This window comes from Poromitra crassiceps (assembly GCF_964638095.1).
Source record: "Poromitra crassiceps genome assembly, chromosome: 2".
Lineage (NCBI taxonomy): Eukaryota > Metazoa > Chordata > Actinopteri > Beryciformes > Melamphaidae > Poromitra > Poromitra crassiceps.
Genome location: NC_139624.1, coordinates 2,671,062 through 2,688,431, shown reverse-complemented (window position 1 = coordinate 2,688,431; position 17,370 = coordinate 2,671,062). Strand labels below are relative to the sequence as shown.

The 17,370-nt window shown below is 44.5% G+C and overlaps 1 protein-coding gene across 1 annotated transcript in view; it reads right to left on the bottom strand.

Moving 5' to 3' along the window:
* Positions 1-17,370, bottom strand: part of grip1 (glutamate receptor interacting protein 1) — a gene marked incomplete at its 5' end in the record, with an annotated part of 114,636 nt that overhangs the window by 5,197 nt on the left and 92,069 nt on the right. Inside the window, 4 exons of the mRNA XM_083632048.1 lie at positions 31-177; positions 893-1,009; positions 10,715-10,825; positions 17,150-17,182. Of these exons, the coding sequence (XP_083488174.1) occupies positions 31-177; positions 893-1,009; positions 10,715-10,825; positions 17,150-17,182 (408 nt within the window). The remainder of the gene's footprint in view (positions 1-30; positions 178-892; positions 1,010-10,714; positions 10,826-17,149; positions 17,183-17,370) is intronic.

Here is a 17,370-nt window from a genome sequence, read left to right as displayed (position 1 = left end):
TGATGTGTGTGCACTGCGCGGCGTGTGTACCTGCAGTATGCGGTCGTAGGCTCGTAGCCCTGCCCTCTGGGCCGCACCCCCCGGGCGGATGTTGTTGACGAAGACACCACGGTCCAAAAGCCCGTCAGATACACTGAACCCAAAGTCCTCCAGGTCTGACGGCTTCTCCAGAGTCAGCTACACACGCACACACACACACACGCGCGCGCGCACGTGCACACATGCATGCCCGCACACACACACACACACACACACACACACACACACTGGGTATCAACAGTAGCGCAAGATTTCTCTTACTCACCAAACGGTTAACGTAAACATTAACATATAAGATTACTATTATTACAAGATAATTAAACTGAGAAGGACAGAAAGAAGCCATCGCTAATTGCTAAGCTATTGTTAACTCCTAAGATACATAACTAGCAGATCTGACAAGTGGGTAAACAACTGTGGGATTAGCAAGAAAGTGGCTAAAAGGAGAAAGCTATGAGCAGAATGAGTGTAGTTTAAATGTACAGCAGGTAATTAGTTATCCGTAGCTGTAGCTGCATATGAGGCATTTAGGGAACATCAGTAAATTGTAGCGTCTACAGATAGTCTGCATGAGAGGCGTTTAGGGAACATCTGTAATTTTTAGCTACAGAAAATAACCTGGGTTACACTTACACACACTTTTCTGTGTTTCTGGACGTGTAACTAACTTTTCAGTCTGAGCCATCTTACATATGAGCTGTATCACACTGCAGCACTTCAGTTGAGGAAAAATTATTTGAATAACCATTGGTTTTCTGCCTTGGTGCCCTACATTTTGGCCGCGATATATTTATCAAAGGGCAAAGTGGCCTCGCCCTAAACATGACTGAATTCCAGGCCTGTCAAAGGTCACCTTGTGGAGTTCCACAGGGTTCTGCGTCAGGATGTCATTTACTTCCTGCCTCATCTTCCTCATGGCAAAGGCTCGGCGCTGGGGGTCAGAGGGCAAGGTGTTGGACCGCGGCGTCACCTGGGAATATGAATATCAGGATTTTAAAACATGGGAAAGGGGAAAAGAAAAATGTACATTTCGTCATTCCTCCCCCCCTTTTTAGAGCATTACTTTATGTTAGAAGGAATTATTGCAAATACAGGCAACAATGAAAGATTATGATAATTAATGGAACAGATTAAGGCCAACCTTAACGGAATGATAATGATGATCAATATGTTTTGTTATGTTTAATGTGTGTATGTACTGTATGTATGTATGTGTACGTACGTGTATGTGTGCATACATTGCATACTATTATGTATATATATTTTGCCGGTCCTATAATGTTTTAATAGTGTCCTGTCCTCGTTTAATTGTATTTTGTTGCTGTATTTTGTTTATTGTATGTTGGCGCGGTGTGGGAAGTGGTGGTGGATTGGTTAGGGTTAAAAAAAGGTTTTTCAAACATATACTGACATACTATACTTATATCCAGCATCTACTGTAATAGACTCATATCTAACATCTACTGTAATCAGAACCATCGCAAGGGGTGTGTGAAGGGCCTCGCGCCTGGCCTGCATGGATTGTAGTATGCACGGACTCCAGCTCCGAGATCTGCTCCACCACAACAGAGTGCATCTGTCTCTCTCTCTCTTTCCGTCTCTGTCTCTCTCCCTCTCCATCTATCTCTCTCTAGCCGTTTTCCCACATGCGTACCGGAAAATTACCTGTAAGTCAATATCGGACATTTCCCTTCACACTTCGGCTCTCGCATGTGGGAATCTAGCAGCCAAATTGCCTGTATGTTGGGGGCGGGGCGGCACTGCAGAGCGGGTGGGGAGTGACGTGTCGGCAAAACTCTTGATGGTGAAATAAGTTTGCTTGTTTACCCGATTCCGTTCACCTGCGTCGCGTTGAAGCACTTTTTACAGACTGGCTTCGTTTGATGTGTCCGGGCTTGCCTTCGCTGTCGGCAACAAGCAAAATACTTCCACATTTCGCTTCGTGCATTTGCTTCGTCTGTGTCCCTGTCGGGCTGTGACTGAAGGAGGAGGACTGAACGACTGTGGCCAGAGAGCGAGCAGGCAGCAGAGAGGAGAGATCACAAGATCATTTCGCCAGTTTGCTTTAATGTGCGCGAATGATTAGATTATGCCCGCTGGAACATTAAGCAACGTGTGTACACCTCGCCCATGCCGGCAAATGACTGGACCCGTTCTACACTTGCGCCTGTTATCGCGCATACCGCTCTTCTGACTGGCTCCAAACTGGTGAAATGTCGGCGATGACGGGGTCGCGCTTATACCGGCACGACGACTTTCCCACATGCAGGCATTAGACCACGTTCCGGTCATTTAGCGGTACAAAGCGCATGTGGGAAAATGGCTTCTCTCACACACACACACCCTCCCTCTCTCTCTCTATCTCCATCCCTCTGCTGCTTCTGAGGCAAGAACCAGCGCAGCAGCAGCGCACATTCACGCGCCCCTGCTGTGCGCTGTGCATTGCAGGAGACAGGGAGATAAATGAAATTAAGTACGGTAAGTCCACTGAGCGCTGTTTTGATCACATCTCTTGACCCATGTGGTAAAACTTTGATTTGTAACTGTTCAGTAGTGTTAATTTTGTCGACGAAAACTATGACGAAAAATGTTAGTCGACGACCCTTTTCCCCAAGACTAAGACAAGACTAAAATGTTCCGACTTTTAGTTTCATTGACTAAGACGAGACTAAAATGTTCAGACTTTTAGTTTCATTGACTAAGACGAGACTAAAATGTTCAGACTTTTAGTTTCATTGACTAAGACGAGACTAAAATGTTCAGACTTTTAGTTTCATTGACTAAGACGAGACTAAAATGTTCAGACTTTTAGTTTCATTGACTAAGACGAGACTAAAATGTTCAGACTTTTAGTTTCATTGACTAAGACAAGACTAAAATGTTCAGACTTTTAGTTTCATTGACTAAGACGAGACTAAAATGTTCAGACTTTTAGTTTCATTGACTAAGACGAGACTAAAATGTTCAGACTTTTAGTTTTATTGACTAAGACGAGACTAAAATGTTCAGACTTTTAGTTTCATTGACTAAGACGAGACTAAAATGTTCAGACTTTTAGTTTCATTGACTAAGACGAGACTAAAATGTTCAGACTTTTAGTTTCATTGACTAAGACGAGACTAAAATGTTCAGACTTTTAGTTTCATTGACTAAGACGAGACTAAAATGTTCAGACTTTTAGTTTCATTGACTAAGACGAGACTAAAATGTTCAGACTTTTAGTTTCATTGACTAAGACGAGACTAAAATGTTCAGACTTTTAGTTTCATTGACTAAGACGAGACTAAAATGTTCAGACTTTTAGTTTCATTGACTAAGACGAGACTAAAATACTCAAACTTTTAGTTTCATTGACTAAGACGAGACTAAAATGTTCAGACTTTTAGTTTCATTGACTAAGACGAGACTAAAATGTTCAGACTTTTAGTTTCATTGACTAAGACGAGACTAAAATGTTCAGACTTTTAGTTTCATTGACTAAGACGAGACTAAAATGTTCAGACTTTTAGTTTCATTGACTAAGACGAGACTAAAATGTTCAGACTTTTAGTTTCATTGACTAAGACGAGACTAAAATGTTCCGACTTTTAGTTTCATTGACTAAGACGAGACTAAAATGTTCAGACTTTTAGTTTCATTGACTAAGACGAGACTAAAATGTTCAGACTTTTAGTTTCATTGACTAAGACGAGACTAAAATGTTCAGACGTTTAGTTTCATTGACTAAGACGAGACTAAAATACTCAAACTTTTAGTTTCATTGACTAAGACGAGACTAAAATACTCAAACTTTTAGTCGACTAAAACTTGACTAAACAAAAAGAGGATGAGTTGGACTAAATATGATAAAAAGTAACAAGGACATTTGACACAGGACTAAGACTATGACTAAAAATAAAATAAAATAGAAATAGACAACAAAATTAACACTAATTATAGACTGTTTCCCCCCCTCAATGCAGCAGTTCAGGTTCCTGTGCTGCAGCATCATACATGTAGATTTAGCTGACATTTAGCTGTCTTAAAAACATTTACAGTAGTTACAACAGAACCCGCCCAGTCTTAGTTAAGGGTTTTATCTATATGTGTATGAGTCATCGTGTTCCCTTGCTTGTCTACGTTATATTCAGAGAGATCTGAGCGCTTTCCACACAGCCAGCCTCCCTCCCCTCAGCTGTGGGCTGAGCAGGGACTGTAAATACGGTCCACTTGTCGTTGCTACTGCCGTACGCCGGCACTGGCCCGGGTGGGCAGAGTCAGCATTAGCTACTTTCCCTGGGAAAGAGTTGCCAACATTGCTTCGAATTACCATTACTACTAGTGCAAGCGCATCAGCAGATTCAACAGTTTTCATTGACTAAAACTAGAAAATGTGAACAGTTTTCGTTGACTAAAACTAGACTAAAATACTTATGGCTTTATTTGACTAAGCTGAGACTAAAGTGCTCAAACTTTTAGTCGACTAAAACTTGACTAAATAAAAACAGGATGAGGTTGACTAAATATGCTAAAGACTAACAAGGACATTTAACACGGGAGTAAGACTACGACTAAATAAAAAAATAGCCGACAAAATTAACATTGCTGTTCAGTTTTAGTCGTTTAAGTAAATGTGCTCTGTGAGAGAGATAAAGCAGCACAAAGTAGGATATAGGGCTGAGAAATGAAACGCCTTTTTACATTCAGTAAAACAAGTGTGGTGATTCTATTCATGTGCTGATATACGGTTGTTTCAGAGTGAAGTTCCGAGTGGGCAGTTTCTCACTCATCACTGTAACATGTAACATGATGATTATGGGCTTATACTTGGCTGCAGCTCTGACCATGTACGCCTCGGTGCCAGAGCGGACCACGCACACAATCTGCAGAGGTCTGCCTCGCAGTGCCTCACTCGACCATGTCTCAGCTTTAGTTTTTGTCTGTGTGTTCTGCAGCTCGACCATGTCTCAGCTTTAGTTTTTGTCTGTGTGTTCTGCAGCTCGACCATGTCTCAGCTGTAGTTTTTGTCTGTGCGTTCTGCAGCTCGACCATGTCTCAGCTTTAGTTTTTGTCTGTGCGTTCTGCAGCTCGACCATGTCTCAGCTTTAGTTTTTGTCTGTGCGTTCTGCAGCTCGACCATGTCTCAGCTTTAGTTTTTGTCTGTGCGTTCTGCAGCTCGACCATGTCTCACCTTTAGTTTTTGTCTGTGCGTTCTGCAGCTCGACCATGTCTCAGCTTTAGTTTTTGTCTGTGCGTTCTGCAGCTCGACCATGTCTCAGCTTTAGTTTTTGTCTGTGCGTTCTGCAGCTCGACCATGTCTCAGCTTTAGTTTTTGTCTGTGCGTTCTGCAGCTCGACCATGTCTCAGCTGTAGTTTTTGTCTGTGCGTTCTGCAGCTCGACCATGTCTCAGCTGTAGTTTTTGTCTGTGCGTTCTGCAGCTCGACCATGTCTCAGCTTTAGTTTTTGTCTGTGCGTTCTGCAGCTCGACCATGTCTCAGCTTTAGTTTTTGTCTGTGCGTTCTGCAGCTCGACCGTGTCTCAGCTTTAGTTTTTGTCTGTGCGTTCTGCAGCTCGACCATGTCTCAGCTTTAGTTTTTGTCTGTGCGTTCTGCAGCTCGACCATGTCTCAGCTTTAGTTTTTGTCTGTGCGTTCTGCAGCTCGACCATGTCTCAGCTTTAGCTTTTGTCTGTGCGTTCTGCAGCTCGACCATGTCTCAGCTGTAGTTTTTGTCTGTGCGTTCTGCAGCTCGACCATGTCTCAGCTGTAGTTTTTGTCTGTGCGTTCTGCAGCTGTGGCTGAGAGAGTATTTTTTCGACCACGAGCATGACGCAGTGACGCACTGATAAAAACATTGCAAGTATTTTGAACACTGAAAGTGCACCGCATGTCTGCCTGAACGTGAAAGAGAGGGGGAAATATTGATGGTGATTTCTTTCTCCACATGTAGCCTAGATCAAGATCTAAAGCTATGACCGTTTTGCTGTGATGGCAATCCATTATTTCAGATAACTACTTCAAACGTGTGAAGTTGTGTTTGGTGCGCACTTGATAAACGATGCACTGGTGTGTAGGATTAGACTTGCTATGTGCACGTGATTCATGCGTGTGCATGTTAATGAGCAGGGCCTCGCACCCCTCTTGTGACGGGCCTGACTGTAATGTACTCATATCTAACATCAACTGTCATAACTAACAGCTAATAGTTTCAGTTCAGTTTGCCCTGACCCTAACCCTAACCCTATGATGGGCCATGGGCATTCCTTTCAATGGCAGCCTTTCTTGCAGATTCCAGATCTCCTCTCCAGTCTATGAGTAGGCTAATAGTTTACACATAGTAAAGTGTCAGAGGACCTTTGACAGAGGTCAAGATATCACGACCAAATTATGTCAGTATCACCGAGTACCGATTCACTACAACTATCAATTGTAGCTATTATTGTACCGGGATTTTATTGTTCATTGTTCATATGTAGATCAAGCTAAGCTAACGTTAGCTACTAAGCCGGCATCTTCTCTCTCCCTCTCTCTCTCTTGAGAAAAGACACTGCACCTCCCCTGCACTGTACCCGTATCGGCTCAAATGTGCGGTACCCAACCCTACCTGGTTTATGTGCCAGAGTTCAGGGGGTTTAGGGTTGGGGGTCAGAGGGTAGAGTTAGGGGTCAGAGGTCAGTGGGGGTTAGGGGTCAGGGGGTTTAGGTTTAGGGGTCAGGGGGTAGAGTTAGGGGTCAGAGGGTAGAGTTAGGGGTCAGAGGGTAGAGTTAGGGGTCAGAGGGTAGAGTTAGGGGTCAGAGGGTAGAGTTAGGGGTCAGATGGTAGAGTTAGGGGTCAGGGGGTAGAGTTAGGGGTCAGATGGTAGAGTTAGGGGTCAGAGGGTAGAGTTAGGGGTCAGATGGTAGAGTTAGGGGTCAGAGGGTAGAGTTAGGGGTCAGATGGTAGAGTTAGGGGTCAGATGGTAGAGTTAGGGGTCAGATGGTAGAGTTAGGGGTCAGATGGTAGAGTTAGGGGTCAGGGGGTAGAGTTAGGGGTCAGAGGGTAGAGTTAGGGGTCAGATGGTAGAGTTAGGGGTCAGATGGTAGAGTTAGGGGTCAGATGGTAGAGTTAGGGGTCAGAGGGTAGAGTTAGGGGTCAGATGGTAGAGTTAGGGGTCAGATGGTAGAGTTAGGGGTCAGATGGTAGAGTTAGGGGTCAGGGGGTAGAGTTAGGGGTCAGGGGGTAGAGTTAGGGGTCAGAGGGTAGAGTTAGGGGTCAGATGGTAGAGTTAGTGGTCAGATGGTAGAGTTAGGGGTCAGAGGGTAGAGTTAGGGGTCAGAGGGTAGAGTTAGGGGTCAGATGGTAGAGTTAGGGGTCAGATGGTAGAGTTAGGGGTCAGAGGGTAGAGTTAGGGGTCAGATGGTAGAGTTAGGGGTCAGAGGGTAGAGTTAGGGGTCAGAGGGTAGAGTTAGGGGTCAGAGGGTAGAGTTAGGGGTCAGAGGGTAGAGTTAGGGGTCAGAGGGTAGAGTTAGGGGTCAGATGGTAGAGTTAGGGGTCAGATGGTAGAGTTAGGGGTCAGGGGGTAGAGTTAGGGGTCAGATGGTAGAGTTAGGGGTCAGGGGGTAGAGTTAGGGGTCAGATGGTAGAGTTAGGGGTCAGAGGGTAGAGTTAGGGGTCAGATGGTAGAGTTAGGGGTCAGAGGGTAGAGTTAGGGGTCAGATGGTAGAGTTAGTGGTCAGATGGTAGAGTTAGGGGTCAGATGGTAGAGTTAGTGGTCAGAGGGTAGAGTTAGGGGTCAGATGGTAGAGTTAGGGGTCAGAGGGTAGAGTTAGGGGTCAGATGGTAGAGTTAGGGGTCAGAGGGTATAGTTAGGGGTCAGATGGTAGAGTTAGGGGTCAGAGGGTAGAGTTAGGGGTCAGATGGTAGAGTTAGGGGTCAGAGGGTAGAGTTAGGGGTCAGATGGTAGAGTTAGTGGTCAGATGGTAGAGTTAGGGGTCAGATGGTAGAGTTAGTGGTCAGAGGGTAGAGTTAGGGGTCAGATGGTAGAGTTAGGGGTCAGAGGGTAGAGTTAGGGGTCAGGGGGTAGAGTTAGGGGTCAGAGGGTAGAGTTAGGGGTCAGGGGGTAGAGTTAGGGGTCAGAGGGTAGAGTTAGGGGTCAGGGGGTAGAGTTAGAGGTCAGATGGTAGAGTTAGGGGTCAGAGGGTAGAGTTAGGGGTCAGAGGGTAGAGTTAGAGGTCAGATGGTAGAGTTAGTGGTCAGATGGTAGAGTTAGGGGTCAGATGGTAGAGTTAGGGGTCAGATGGTAGAGTTAGGGGTCAGATGGTAGAGTTAGGGGTCAGATGGTAGAGTTAGGGGTCAGAGGGTAGAGTTAGGGGTCAGAGGGTAGAGTTAGGGGTCAGATGGTAGAGTTAGGGGTCAGATGGTAGAGTTAGGGGTCAGATGGTAGAGTTAGGGGTCAGAGGGTAGAGTTAGGGGTCAGATGGTAGAGTTAGGGGTCAGATGGTAGAGTTAGAGGTCAGATGGTAGAGTTAGGGGTCAGATGGTAGAGTTAGTGGTCAGATGGTAGAGTTAGGGGTCAGATGGTAGAGTTAGGGGTCAGATGGTAGAGTTAGAGGTCAGATGGTAGAGTTAGGGGTCAGATGGTAGAGTTAGGGGTCAGATGGTAGAGTTAGGGGTCAGATGGTAGAGTTAGAGGTCAGATGGTAGAGTTAGGGGTCAGAGGGTAGAGTTAGGGGTCAGATGGTAGAGTTAGAGGTCAGATGGTAGAGTTAGGGGTCAGAGGGTAGAGTTAGGGGTCAGAGGGTAGAGTTAGGGGTCAGATGGTAGAGTTAGGGGTCAGGGGGTAGAGTTAGGGGTCAGAGGGTAGAGTTAGGGGTCAGATGGTAGAGTTAGGGGTCAGAGGGTAGAGTTAGGGGTCAGAGGGTAGAGTTAGGGGTCAGAGGGTAGAGTTAGGGGTCAGAGGGTAGAGTTAGGGGTCAGAGGGTAGAGTTAGGGGTCAGATGGTAGAGTTAGGGGTCAGATGGTAGAGTTAGGGGTCAGGGGGTAGAGTTAGGGGTCAGATGGTAGAGTTAGGGGTCAGGGGGTAGAGTTAGGGGTCAGATGGTAGAGTTAGGGGTCAGAGGGTAGAGTTAGGGGTCAGATGGTAGAGTTAGGGGTCAGAGGGTAGAGTTAGGGGTCAGATGGTAGAGTTAGTGGTCAGATGGTAGAGTTAGGGGTCAGATGGTAGAGTTAGTGGTCAGAGGGTAGAGTTAGGGGTCAGATGGTAGAGTTAGGGGTCAGAGGGTAGAGTTAGGGGTCAGATGGTAGAGTTAGGGGTCAGAGGGTATAGTTAGGGGTCAGATGGTAGAGTTAGGGGTCAGAGGGTAGAGTTAGGGGTCAGATGGTAGAGTTAGGGGTCAGAGGGTAGAGTTAGGGGTCAGATGGTAGAGTTAGAGGTCAGATGGTAGAGTTAGGGGTCAGAGGGTAGAGTTAGGGGTCAGGGGGTAGAGTTAGGGGTCAGAGGGTAGAGTTAGGGGTCAGGGGGTAGAGTTAGGGGTCAGAGGGTAGAGTTAGGGGTCAGGGGGTAGAGTTAGAGGTCAGATGGTAGAGTTAGGGGTCAGAGGGTAGAGTTAGGGGTCAGAGGGTAGAGTTAGAGGTCAGATGGTAGAGTTAGTGGTCAGATGGTAGAGTTAGGGGTCAGATGGTAGAGTTAGTGGTCAGATGGTAGAGTTAGGGGTCAGATGGTAGAGTTAGGGGTCAGAGGGTAGAGTTAGGGGTCAGATGGTAGAGTTAGGGGTCAGATGGTAGAGTTAGGGGTCAGATGGTAGAGTTAGGGGTCAGATGGTAGAGTTAGGGGTCAGAGGGTAGAGTTAGGGGTCAGAGGGTAGAGTTAGGGGTCAGATGGTAGAGTTAGGGGTCAGATGGTAGAGTTAGGGGTCAGATGGTAGAGTTAGGGGTCAGAGGGTAGAGTTAGGGGTCAGATGGTAGAGTTAGGGGTCAGATGGTAGAGTTAGAGGTCAGATGGTAGAGTTAGGGGTCAGATGGTAGAGTTAGTGGTCAGATGGTAGAGTTAGGGGTCAGATGGTAGAGTTAGGGGTCAGATGGTAGAGTTAGAGGTCAGATGGTAGAGTTAGGGGTCAGATGGTAGAGTTAGGGGTCAGATGGTAGAGTTAGAGGTCAGATGGTAGAGTTAGAGGTCAGATGGTAGAGTTAGGGGTCAGAGGGTAGAGTTAGTGGTCAGATGGTAGAGTTAGGGGTCAGATGGTAGAGTTAGGGGTCAGAGGGTAGAGTTAGAGGTCAGATGGTAGAGTTAGGGGTCAGATGGTAGAGTTAGTGGTCAGATGGTAGAGTTAGGGGTCAGATGGTAGAGTTAGGGGTCAGATGGTAGAGTTAGAGGTCAGATGGTAGAGTTAGGGGTCAGAGGGTAGAGTTAGGGGTCAGATGGTAGAGTTAGGGGTCAGGGAGTTAGGGGTCAGATGGTAGAGTTAGGGGTCAGAGGGTAGAGTTAGGGGTCAGATGGTAGAGTTAGGGGTCAGGGAGTTAGGGGTCAGATGGTAGAGTTAGGGGTCAGAGGGTAGAGTTAGGGGTCAGATGGTAGAGTTAGGGGTCAGGGAGTTAGGGGTCAGATGGTAGAGTTAGGGGTCAGAGGGTAGAGTTAGGGGTCAGGGGGTTTAGGGTTACGGGTCAGAGGGTTCAGGGTTAGGGGTCAGAGGTGGTTAGGGGTCAGAGGTCAGGGGGGTTACCTGCGGTCTGGAGGAGCTCCTCTCCTGGAAGCTGGCCTGGCGGCCCAGCGTGCTGCGCAGGGGGGTGGGGTCATGGTTCAGACTGAGGCTGGAGCCCGACATGATGGTCGCCTGGAGACAGCCAATCACAATCCAGGAGGTCAAACCTCTGACGTCAGACAGCCAATCACAAACTACGAGGTCAAACCTCTGACCTGTGCTAAGTAGGGGTTGCATAGACTTGTCGACTAGCTTAAAACTATATGTGGCTTTGCACATTCAATGTTGTTTTTCTTGCTATTGGAGTACTTCTATTGTTGTGAGTGGGTCCATTGTTTACTACCTTACAGGGATCAGCTGGGGTGTGTTCAATAGGCTATGAAAACGATGTGCACTGTTTTGCTACGGTTACCAGGGTGAACGTCATGTTTCCTCGCATGATTCAATGCACCACCGTTTCCGTTTAAATAAACATTTTTCTACGTGTTGTCAGGGCTGAACTCGACCCCTACAGAGGCAGCATTCCATTGGTTTACCCTCTCAGATCCCAGTGCGAGGGCGCCGCGTGATACCTGTGATCTGTCAATAATGGCATTCTACCACTGGGGGGCCCATAGAGTCCATAATGTGGACGTTCTGTGTTGTCAGCACTTTGAACTGGCTGTCAGAGCTGTCTAACACAACCAGCCAGGCTAATAGTGTATTAGTCATAGAATATTCAACGTGATCCCAACTACGGCTCGGTGCCGACAAGCTGCTGCCCGAGAAGGTAACAAGTGGCTACGCTGCCTGGTTAGCCTCCTTTAGCCTCTGTTAGCATTTTGCTAGCGAGATTTACTGTACCCATCAGCCATCATGATACCATAACGTAACCTGATGTGGTGTAACGTTATTTCATGTTGTCTCGTAACGTAACCTGATGTGGTGTAACGTTATTTCATGTTGTCTCGTAACGTAACCTGATGTGGTGTAACATTATTTCATGTTGTCTCGTAACGTAACCTGATGTGGTGTAACGTTATTTCATGTTGTCTCGTAACGTAACCTGATGTGGTGTAACATTATTTCATGTTGTCTCGTAACGTAACCTGATGTGGTGTAACATTATTTCATGTTGTCTCGTAACCTGATGTGGTGTAACGTTATTTCATGTTGTCTCGTAACGTAATCTGATGTGGTGTAACATTATTTCATGTTGTCTCGTAACGTAACCTGATGTGGTGTAACATTATTTCATGTTGTCTCGTAACCTGATGTGGTGTAACGTTATTTCATGTTGTCTCGTAACGTAACCTGATGTGGTGTAACGTTATTTCATGTTGTCTCGTAACGTAACCTGATGTGGTGTAACGTTATTTCATGTTGTCTCGTAACGTAACCTGATGTGGTGTAACGTTATTTCATGTTGTCTCGTAACGTAACCTGATGTGGTGTAACGTTATTTCATGTTGTCTCGTAACCTGATGTGGTGTAACGTTATTTCATGTTGTCTCGTAACGTAACCTGATGTGGTGTAACATTATTTCATGTTGTCTCGTAACCTGATGTGGTGTAACGTTATTTCATGTTGTCTCGTAACGTAACCTGATGTGGTGTAACGTTATTTCATGTTGTCTCGTAACGTAACCTGATGTGGTGTAACGTTATTTCATGTTGTCTCGTAACGTAACCTGATGTGGTGTAACGTTATTTCATGTTGTCTCGTAACGTAACCTGATGTGGTGTAACGTTATTTCATGTTGTCTCGTAACCTGATGTGGTGTAACGTTATTTCATGTTGTCTCGTAACGTAACCTGATGTGGTGTAACGTTATTTCATGTTGTCTCGTAACGTAACCTGATGTGGTGTAACGTTATTTCATGTTGTCTCGTAACGTAACCTGATGTGGTGTAACGTTATTTCATGTTGTCTCGTAACGTAACCTGATGTGGTGTAACGTTATTTCATGTTGTCTCGTAACCTGATGTGGTGTAACGTTATTTCATGTTGTCTCGTAACGTAACCTGATGTGGTGTAACGTTATTTCATGTTGTCTCGTAACGTAACCTGATGTGGTGTAACGTTATTTCATGTTGTCTCGTAACGTAACCTGATGTGGTGTAACGTTATTTCATGTTGTCTCGTAACGTAACCTGATGTGGTGTAACGTTATTTCATGTTGTCTCGTAACCTGATGTGGTGTAACGTTATTTCATGTTGTCTCGTAACGTAACCTGATGTGGTGTAACGTTATTTCATGTTGTCTCGTAACGTAACCTGATGTGGTGTAACATTATTTCATGTTGTCTCGTAACCTGATGTGGTGTAACATTATTTCATGTTGTCTCGTAACGTAACCTGATGTGGTGTAACATTATTTCATGTTGTCTCGTAACGTAACCTGATGTGGTGTAACGTTATTTCATGTTGTCTCGTAACGTAACCTGATGTGGTGTAACATTATTTCATGTTGTCTCGTAACGTAACCTGATGTGGTGTAACGTTATTTCATGTTGTCTCGTAACGTAACCTGATGTGGTGTAACATTATTTCATGTTGTCTCGTAACGTAACCTGATGTGGTGTAACGTTATTTCATGTTGTCTCGTAACGTAACCTGATGTGGTGTAACGTTATTTCATGTTGTCTCGTAACCTGATGTGGTGTAACGTTATTTCATGTTGTCTCGTAACGTAACCTGATGTGGTGTAACGTTATTTCATGTTGTCTCGTAACCTGATGTGGTGTAACGTTATTTCATGTTGTCTCGTAACGTAACCTGATGTGGTGTAACGTTATTTCATGTTGTCTCGTAACGTAACCTGATGTGGTGTAACGTTATTTCATGTTGTCTCGTAACGTAACCTGATGTGGTGTAACGTTATTTCATGTTGTCTCGTAACCTGATGTGGTGTAACGTTATTTCATGTTGTCTCGTAACGTAACCTGATGTGGTGTAACATTATTTCATGTTGTCTCGTAACCTGATGTGGTGTAACGTTATTTCATGTTGTCTCGTAACGTAACCTGATGTGGTGTAACGTTATTTCATGTTGTCTCGTAACGTAACCTGATGTGGTGTAACGTTATTTCATGTTGTCTCGTAACGTAACCTGATGTGGTGTAACGTTATTTCATGTTGTCTCGTAACGTAACCTGATGTGGTGTAACGTTATTTCATGTTGTCTCGTAACGTAACCTGATGTGGTGTAACATTATTTCATGTTGTCTCGTAACCTGATGTGGTGTAACGTTATTTCATGTTGTCTCGTAACGTAACCTGATGTGGTGTAACGTTATTTCATGTTGTCTCGTAACGTAACCTGATGTGGTGTAACGTTATTTCATGTTGTCTCGTAACGTAACCTGATGTGGTGTAACGTTATTTCATGTTGTCTCGTAACGTAACCTGATGTGGTGTAACGTTAATCATGTTGTCTCGTAACCTGATGTGGTGTAACGTTATTTCATGTTGTCTCGTAACGTAACCTGATGTGGTGTAACGTTATTTCATGTTGTCTCGTAACCTGATGTGGTGTAACGTTATTTCATGTTGTCTCGTAACGTAACCTGATGTGGTGTAACGTTATTTCATGTTGTCTCGTAACGTAACCTGATGTGGTGTAACGTTATTTCATGTTGTCTCGTAACGTAACCTGATGTGGTGTAACGTTATTTCATGTTGTCTCGTAACGTTAGCTGTGTAAAATAGCAAAGAGACTATTGTAAACCGGGAATTACTCTTATTTTTAATGATGTCATTTTAATGACGGGGTCCTAAACGAGCCGATGTCGCCCTTCAATGAAGTCATCACAAGTGGCCTCCTCATAAAACGCTCCAACTATTAGGAATAATAAATGTTTTTCTAAATCCCAAGTGGTTCCAAAGAAATATCGTCAACATTTTGTCCATTATTGATGAACAGGGTCTTATACTGCATGAACCTTTTATACTTTATACTGCATTAACTTTTTATGACTAGACACAACTTTCCAATTCCTTTTAAAGAATACAATTCTGTAATCAAAGCCATTCCCTCTGGATTAATCCATCTTATTAAAAGTCACTTATGTGTTGGTGGAGAAAACACCTCAGGGGCTCCAACTACTTTGCATTTGAATGGCATCAACATAGGTGATAAGAAATGTAATAATAAACATATCCGTCAATTTTTTCAAAGTAAAAACAAACATACAAACCCATTAAACAGCTGACATGCTTATTGTATGTAGTGTCTTTATGTGACGTGTGCAGCTATAGCGTTTCACTCGTATCAGTACATGAATGAAATTGTTGGAATGTGTATTTTGGGCGACTGAACGGCAGTAGGCAAAAGTACCATAGACTGCCATTGTAGCGCTACGCTAAGTAGCAGATTGAAAATAAAGCCATGTACATTCTAGTTTTAATATCGGCAATATGGCAAATGGCCTAAACTCTCAAAATGTTGGCATAGCCCTTTAAGGAAGAGGAGATAGAAATAGAATAAAATCTATCCAGAGTTTAGCCAGCGGCAACAACAACAACAACAACAACAAAAATGAGTTGCAGTGAGAGCGGATAAAAGGAGGGGGAGTCGCTATTTACGTGAACTATATGGTGCACGCCTGGACACAATAAGGTTACAGTCAAACAACGTGTGTAACATTACAGCCCGGACATCAAAGTCTCCCTTCATACTGTAAGACTCGCTGCAAGGAGTTTTCCCAAGCCATGTATTATGATTGTACATGGCAATAATGATGGTATTATTTACATCCCCCCCTCCCGCACGCATGGCAACATGGCAGGCTGCTGTCATCAACTCGTGACCGAGACTGCTTCTTTTTAGGGATGTCCGATATTATCGGCCGATATTAGCATACAAAATTCATATTGGAAAATATCGGTTTTCATGCCGATTTTTTTTTTTATTTTATATACAGGGGGAGTCTCACTGAGAGCAATGCTCTCTTTTTCAGGAGCGCCCTGTTCACATTCACGCACACATTCATACCTGGAAGCTGACCAGTACAACCACAGTCTGATCTGTTGGCCACTGAGCAGCTCCACTGGAGCAGTTGGGGTTAAAGGCCTTGCTCAAGGGCACCTCAGTGGTGGTAATGAGAGAGGGGCAAGCGCTACCTTTTCACTTTCCCCACCCAGATTTATCCTGCCGGTCCCGGGGATTGAACCAACGACCTTCTGGTCACAAGCTCGCTTCTCTAACCGTTGGGCCACCACTGCCCCAATAACACTTACAACTTTAACACAACATGCATATTATATATTAAACTCTTCAGCTACATTAAGCTACATTATGTAACTTGTTACCTGAAATTTTGGTGGAAAAGCCCGCTTATATCAGTATCGGTTGATATCGGTTGATATCGGTATCGGAAATTAAGAGTTGGACATTATCGGATATCGGATATCGGTAAAAAAGCCAATATCGAACATCCCTACTTCTTTTCTTTTTTACCACCTGACGACTAGTTGATGTTGCACGAAAAAAGAGTTGTGCAACCCCTAGGGCTGAGACACATGCGCTGTTTCTATTGACAGAATTATCTACTGCTTCTATTACAGATTACTATAATTACTATATATTGTGTAGTCTGTATTGTATTCTGTAAATTATTAGATATTGTATCTACTACTATGCAGATGCAGCCACCTTGAATTGCCGGCTGATCCTTGACAGGGCCCATCCAGATCCGTGACAGATTAAACAAAGAAACTTAACTTAACTACTTGGACTTAATTTAACATAATGTAACAGAACTTAAACCAATCCAACAACCTCTTAAACCACAAAGATGTCCTCAGTTTCTCTAAAGAAATGTCCCTTATAGTGTAAGAAAGGAATTCAAGGTGGCTGCCAATGTATATTACTTACTGTATGTACATATTACTTACTGTATGTACATATTACTAAATACTGTATATATGACTATAAAACAGTATCAGTATTTTAGCATTAGCTGTGTTTCTATTAGGGTCAGTCAACATGTCCTCCAAGCCAGGCATGTCACTCAACAGATGCCCACTTCTCAGCCAATCAGAATCAAGTATTGATCAGATGCATGACAAAAAAAAAAAGCTCTTTGATCGGACAAACTAGCCATCAGGCCTTGCACAAGCCCTCCCAGCATGCTTTGCACAAACTGGCATGCCGAGTCACATGACAGTGAGATTGGCAAGAAGCTGGGTGATGTCACTGTGATCAGTAGCTTGCTGCTGCGGTGCAGTTAGAGTCACATTCAGAAATAACAACCATGAACAATGTTTCACCAGAGGAGAGGACAGAGGAGAAGAGGAGAAGAGGACAGAGGAGAGAGGAGAAGAGGACAGAGGAGAGAGGAGAAGAGGAGGGGAGGAGGGAGGAGGGAGGAGAGGAGGACGGAGGAGAGAGGAGGGAGGAGAGGAGGAGGGAGGAGGGAGGAGAGGAGGAGGGAGGAGAGAGGAGAGGAGGAGAGAGGAGAGGAGGAGTGTACCACAGTGAGGAGGTTGGTCTCGGCTCCAGACTCCTGGAACAGAATGAGTCATTTCTCTCTCTTCAACTGAAAGGTCCTGCTGCAGTTCAGACTGCAGTAGAATGCTAATAATGCTAATGCTAATAGTAAAACCTCCAATTACCACAGCATGCTGATGACATTCTTAATGATAATTAAAATGTGAATACTACTACTAGTACTAACAGATCCACTTTTGTCAG